General features: G+C 39.5%; 1 protein-coding gene across 1 annotated transcript in view; it reads left to right on the top strand.

Moving 5' to 3' along the window:
* Positions 1-5,742: 5,742 nt before the first annotated feature.
* si:zfos-464b6.2 (uncharacterized) overlaps positions 5,743-6,802 on the top strand; it is a 21,512-nt gene continuing 20,452 nt past the window's right edge. Inside the window, exon 1 of the mRNA XM_032510657.1 lies at positions 5,743-5,881. Within this exon, the coding sequence (XP_032366548.1) occupies positions 5,781-5,881 (101 nt within the window). The 5' untranslated portion in view covers positions 5,743-5,780. The remainder of the gene's footprint in view (positions 5,882-6,802) is intronic.

Below are 6,802 nucleotides of genomic sequence, written 5' to 3' on the forward strand. Positions count from 1 at the left end.
CTGCATTTGGGTCCTTCTTCCACATCCCGTAACATTTACACTGTTTTAAACAGTTGTTCTGTTCAGTTTAAGGTCATTAAGGTTGTGTTATTAGTGTTTGTGTGTTTTAGGTGGTTTATATTGCTGTTGTTGCTAATGATTTGATACAATATTGTGTCTGTCAATAGTTGTTTCCACTAAAAAAAAAAGTATGAATGTTTACAACACATATGTAAACGTTTTTTCAAAATGTGTTTTTTCCCACTCCAGCAGTACTTACATACACCAAACTTTACAGTTGTATTCCTTCGTACAGTATATTATTAAGGTTTGTACAAAGGGGTGTGTTCATCATTCAGTCGGATTTATACAACATTTTATATCTAAAAACGGGGCAAACATGGATTTTTGTATGGCTGATGGCAGTTTTTTCTGATTTAATGGAGTCATATAAGGTGATGTTCAAAATCCCCTCTGTAAAAACCTTTGACTCTAGTTTCTAGAAAGTAACTGGTATTTTCACAGACACACACACATGCCAAGTTCAGGGCTTTCTGTGTGGTACCTTCAAACAATACACCAACATGACACAGAAGCCCAAACTATGATTTAGTTTAACTTTCTGTGCATGAGGTCAACCGGAGTTACTTTTTAACCACTTCCTCAATGACTAACCATTTCCTAACCTGATTCTGACACGACTCTTTTGCTACGAGCATGTACGCAGATTTTGTTAAAATATTTCTAATTATATAATTATATATTTATATATTATATAAAGCCAACTTTCCCCCACTATTTTGTAGAATGAAACAGGACCTAGAGCGATGGATGTCGCTTCCCATTTCCTTCTTGGGGCGTATTGCTCTGATCAAAATGAATGTCCTGCCTAGGTTATTGTATCCTATCCAAATGATTCCTGTGTTGTTTTCTAAGCGGGTGTTGAAGGATATAGATGGTTGGCTCAGCGCTTTCATTTGGAGCAAGCGCAGACCCAGGCTTAAGATGGCTGTGTTACAACTACCAAGCTCAAGGGGCGGCCTAGATCTACCTAATATTAAAATCTACCAGCTTGGTGCCCATTTGAGATTTGTACAAGAATGGGTCACGGGTAAAACCTCGATTTGGATGGACATTGAGACAGCACTATCACACTGCAGACTAAGTGACTTGTTGTTTTTTAATAATTTTAGAGAAATCAAAACCCTCTGTGTAAACCCAGTAACAATTAATACTCTAAAAGCATGGCGGATTACCCGACGACTTGGAGAGATCAAATCTCACATCCATTCTTACCCAATAATAATAATCCTGCTTTTCCCCCAGGTTCCTCGGACCCATTTTCAGCAATGGTTAATAAGAACATAAAGTCCCTTAGCGACCTATTGTGATCATAACTAATGTCTTTGAACAACTTGCAAACATTCACAAGCTCTCCAAACAGGATTTCTATCGTTTCTTACAAATAGGCATATATTACCACCAGCACAAGCCTTTTGACCACCCTGAAACATCTGCTGTTGAGAAAATTCTGTTAATAACACAAGTGAAAGCATCTATGAGCTCCCTTTACCATACACTGAACGGAGTTTCAGCTGCTGTGTGCGGGGGTCAGGGGGTTGGGGAGAGGGAATTCTGTAACCATAGAGGGGACAAATGGGATACTATCGGTCTCTTGCAAAAGGGATATCAATTGTACTCGGACAGGGAAATACAATTTAAGATCTACATGACTACATATCTCCCCTCACCGTAGGAGCCTCTTTAAACCGCTCCCTTTCCCCTCCTGTCTCAAGTGCAAATTGATGTGGGAACTCTAACTTACTGTCTCTGGTCTTGTCACAAACTTCAAAGATACTGGGCTGAAATAATAGTGAAATGGTGAACATTTTCATGTTAATTAGACATGGCCCCCACGTCCTTGATTCTGGGTCTGCCATGTGCCTGTCTGAAAACAGCAGCCAACAAAAGGCTGTACAATATCTTACACTTTGCAGCTAGAAAAAATATCTTTTGCAGTGGGTCAGTGACAAAGTCCCTTCTGTCTGTGGTTGGCGTAAAATCATTTTGAACTGATTCCTCTGGAACATTTAACTAATGTCATGCTCACAGTGAAGACCAGTTTTACAGAGTATGGCGCCATTTTTGGACTATATTGGACTGGACCTCTCTACACCTATTAGAGGCTTGCTGGGCCTGAACGATGTGCTTCACAAGACTGATTCACCACCTTTCGCAGATGGATATGTACATCTGTCATGTAAGAGCTGTCATGTAGGTTATGTTTGTTTTTGTTTTGTTTTTCTTTCTCTGTGTTCTGTGTCTAATACATTAGAACATGTTTGTTATACACTGAAAATGCAATAAAAAAAAAAATATATTTCTAAGATCCAACACACAGAAAACAATACTGTCAAGATAGAAAGAGGAAAAACAAGCCTTAGTCAGAAAAACCCTCATCTCCTCTCCATCTGACCTTTCTGCTCCTCTATGGTTTTGTTTATGAATAAAAGCATCTGTTATTGTGGCAGCACATGTACGTGGGCAGAGACGATATCCAAGCTTGTTTACACCCCCCGCTCCCGTATAGTATGTTTTTCTGTGTGTTTTAGCCAATTTTAACGTGTGTTATTGTTAGTGGTACGTTGTACAGGGGTGACGCTCTTCCATCTGCACACTAGGGGGCGTAGGCAGGAAATCACCGTGTTAATTTCATCAGGTGGAAGCATAGACCGTTACGGCCTATGGGTGGAAAGTACTAATTGCTAATGGGGGTGTTTTCAGAGCATCCCTGTTTCACAGGTAACAGTCTGTCTTCAGAACACCCCCCTTGTTTTCACTTTTCTTTTTTTGGATTAGCCCAACCCACTGGGGACAGGTCGAAGAAAGAACTAGAAAGCCTTGGTGTACTGGTTTGATGAATATTTATTTAATTGTGAGTGTTTAATTTACAGTCAGTCCTCCTCTACCATGTCGAAGACATCGCCAGTGTGGCATTTTACATTTTACAAAAATTTTACAAAATAACGGAAAAAAGTCAGAGCAAAGTCGATAGCCTTTTCTCATTAGCATCACTTCTGTTCAGGAGAAGACTGCAACTAGTGTCGCGAGCAGGTGTAAACACTCAGGATGAGTCTGAGATGAGGTTGAAAAGATGGGATTTTTATTGTCTACCCCAAGAAAGGCCAATGAGGCAAAATCGTGATATAAAAATTAACAAAATTAACCCAATACCGAGCTAGCTTAAAAACGGCATAAGAAGCTCCCAGACAGACTGAAAGCAACGTTGTTTTAAATCCTGAAAACCACACACAGTCTAACTGTTTAACCACGTAACCTTAAACATTAAACCTGTATACGTTAATCATTGGTCTTTGACAATAAATCAGTTAGTTGCTACTCAAAAACGTTTTTCAATGTTGGCAGATCTGCAAAAGACAACACATTTCATATTTGATCACACCTTTGTTAGTGAGGCTGTATATGACTGTAATGTACACGTACTTCCTGTTAAGCTTCTACTCTCCCTTGAGAATGCTGTTTAACTTGAAAAACTGAAAAGTGCAGGAAACGTCCCATATCATCATCATTTAGACATATTATTAAACTAATTTAGACTCAAGAGACTGTGTTCATTTCATTCTAAGGCCTGGGTGGCAGCTCCACATATGACCTTTTTGTTGTGTTTTTTTAGTGGGGTTTTGTTCAGTTGAAGGCCATAAATGCTGTGATATTAGTTTTGATGTGTTTTAGGTGGTTTGTATTGCTGTTGCTGATGATTTGATACAATATTGTGTTTGTTTATAGTTGTTTCTACTACTTAATTAATTAGGGGAGACTCTGAGGCGTGAGTCATTCTCTAACAAAGCATGTTCACTCTTTAGCCTCAGAGTTTTTAGTTTCTGTTTTGGTCATCTCAATTTCTGTCAGGCATCTTAGTCAGTACAAAGACAGGGCCATGAAAAGTGCAGGAGACATCACATGTCATCATCATTTAGACATATTATTAAACTAATTTAGACTTAAGAGACTGTGTTCATTTAATTTTAAGGCTCAAATATTTTTTGCTGCTCTAGACAGTTTTCTTTCATTTATTTTTTGGGCTAAAAATGTCTCCTTTGATAGTAAAAGTTTCTAACCCCTGACTAATTTACAGTTCCCCTTCAAGGGGAACTCGAACTGCGTCGGTTACGACACTATGGGAAGCTATAGTGACGTAACCATAGTGTCGTAACCGACGCAGTGTCTTGTTCCCCTATCTCGGGGAACAAGGGTTACATACGTAACCCGAGACGATTCTGTTAGATCGCATATGAAATCTGGAATAACCAGACCCCAACGATAATGTTTTTATTGTTGCTATAGCTCCACAGGTTTTCAGTATGTGTAACCAGGGCTGGGGACCCAGTTTGATGCTGTGTAGGCATCGTCCTAAGAGCGAAAAATGTGTTCTCACCAAGATCTTATCATGTTCATGATTGGCTGTCTACATGTTACACACGAAGCTGGGCAAAAAAAATATACAATGACTGTAATGTACACGTGCTTCCTGTTAAGCTTCTCCTCTCCTTTAAGAATGCTGTTTAACTTGAAACTTGAAAAACTGAAAAGTGCAGGAAACGTCCCATATCATCATCATTTAGACATATTATTAAACTACTTTAGACTTAAGAGACTGCGTTCATTTCATTATAATGATCCCAAAATCTTTGCTGGGGTTTGCCAGATGGTTGGGAAGAAAAAACAGGAATATAATATTTTAGACTGGTGAATGTTTTATTAACTTTGGTACATTTCGTGTGTCAACATTTGTAAAGGAGGTCCTGGATCATAGAAAGGATGCTGTTGCGGCAGGTCAGGGGGGAGTGAAACCGTCACAAACGCATCCAAAATCCCCAGAGCCTGGAGCCCATTGGACAAGAGGATAGATGCTAAAAGTTATCACAGCAAAGCATGATTTGTTTACATTTTCATTAATCACACCATTCAAAATAATCATACAAAACCTGCAGGGGGAGGCGTGTAAAAACAGCTTTTTGCACTGGTCTGCAGCTCTCTTACTCTCATTGAATGGGGGGGTGGGGGGATGCGAACACAAACCTCATTATTCTGGGGGATTGTCACTGGAAAAGGTTTTGAACCACTGCTTTACATGGTTGTGGGGAGCTGGATCTCATCCCAGCTGACACTAGAAAGGAAGATCAGCTGACTTACAGGAATGACATTGCACGAATCCTCTCCAGCCAAAATGAATATTTACAGATTCTGTTAGATCAGTTTTGATAAATCTTGAAGGACCAGACCCTAACGATAATGTTTTTAATGTTGCTACAGCTCCACAGGTTGTCAGTATGTGTAACCAGGGCTGGGGACCCATATGATACTGTGTAGGCATTGTCCTAAGAGCGAAAAATGTGTTCTCACCAAGATCTAATGATGTTCATGATTGGCTGTCTACATGTTACACACGAAGTTGGGCGAAAAATATAAAGATTTGTGCTGTATTGTAATTTCTTTTTGTTAAAATGGATTTAATAAAATTGGAATCGGACAAAGTATCGTTTACACATTGGTGTCGAAATCCCTGTATAGGTATCAGTACCGGTATCGCCATTTTTTTTAACGATACCCAGCCCTACGTGTGCGGATGAATATTTATCCACATTTTCTCTCTTTTAAACTGAACTGACTGGGAGGGTCGCTGTCGGCACAGCCGCTATTCACGCCACGTTAATTCACTGTCACTTATGCTTGTCCAGGAACCCCCGGAGCCGAAACCAGTATAGCCGAGGACGTTTGTGATGGGCCACAAACGGATTCAACTGAAGAAGTTCAAATGGCTGGTGTACAACAGTATGTTCATCTCCATCCTCTGTCTCACCCTGCTGCTGTGGATCTACAGGTGGGCGTAACGATTAGCCTGATTCAGCTTCTCTTACTTTGCTCCATGGTCTTGGAATAACTTGCAAAACTTGCTCTATCTAAATGATCTAGTCCCATTAAATGGATTTAAGGCCATGTTAAAAGGCCATGTAATTACAAAAAGGCAACTGCCACGTGTGACCTGTTCCTTTCCTCCATGTGTGATTTTGTCTCTGCTGTATTTCTGTTTATATTGTAACTGGTGTGCCGTCTTGGCCGGGTCTCCCTCGGAAAAGAGATTTCAATCTCAAGGGACTTCCTGGTTAAATAAAGGTTACATTAAAAAATAAAAAAATACAAAACTATGATGATGACTCAAATGAGTTTCATTTAACCAACTCATTGGGTGGCATTATACGTGGCCGTGACATAGAATAGAACAGAATAAATCTTTGTTATTTTTATTCGGCTCACCAGGCCTACAAGACAGATAACATCTCAGACATAGTAAGTAAAGTTGAAAATCAGCATAAAAAGAATGTGTGTGCTTAAATTCATTGAAATAGCAGCTCAGGTTGTGTGTACTATCTGCAGTGATTTTCCTAGCTTTCTCCCTCATTCTTTCAGTGTATGTAGTAGCAGTAGTAGTGTATGTCAGATGTGTTGGGGGTTTTCCCACTACTTTGCTGGCCGTTGACACTATCCTTCTTCTTGAGTTTGCAGCTTAACCCTTGTATGGTATTCGGGTCAAATTGACCCATTTCAAATTTTTCAAAGTACAAGTACAAGAAAAATGAAGCAAGTACATTTTTCTACCTGAAAATCAACGGCCTTACCGTATTGTCTGTGATAAACATGTATTCCTGACTTAATTCAGAACATTATTCTGGATATGACCACTTGTGTTTAAATCCATAGTGGATTTTTAACATGAATTATAACCTTATGACAAAAAACGAAC

This window comes from Etheostoma spectabile, unplaced genomic scaffold (assembly GCF_008692095.1).
Source record: "Etheostoma spectabile isolate EspeVRDwgs_2016 unplaced genomic scaffold, UIUC_Espe_1.0 scaffold172, whole genome shotgun sequence".
NCBI lineage: Eukaryota > Metazoa > Chordata > Actinopteri > Perciformes > Percidae > Etheostoma > Etheostoma spectabile.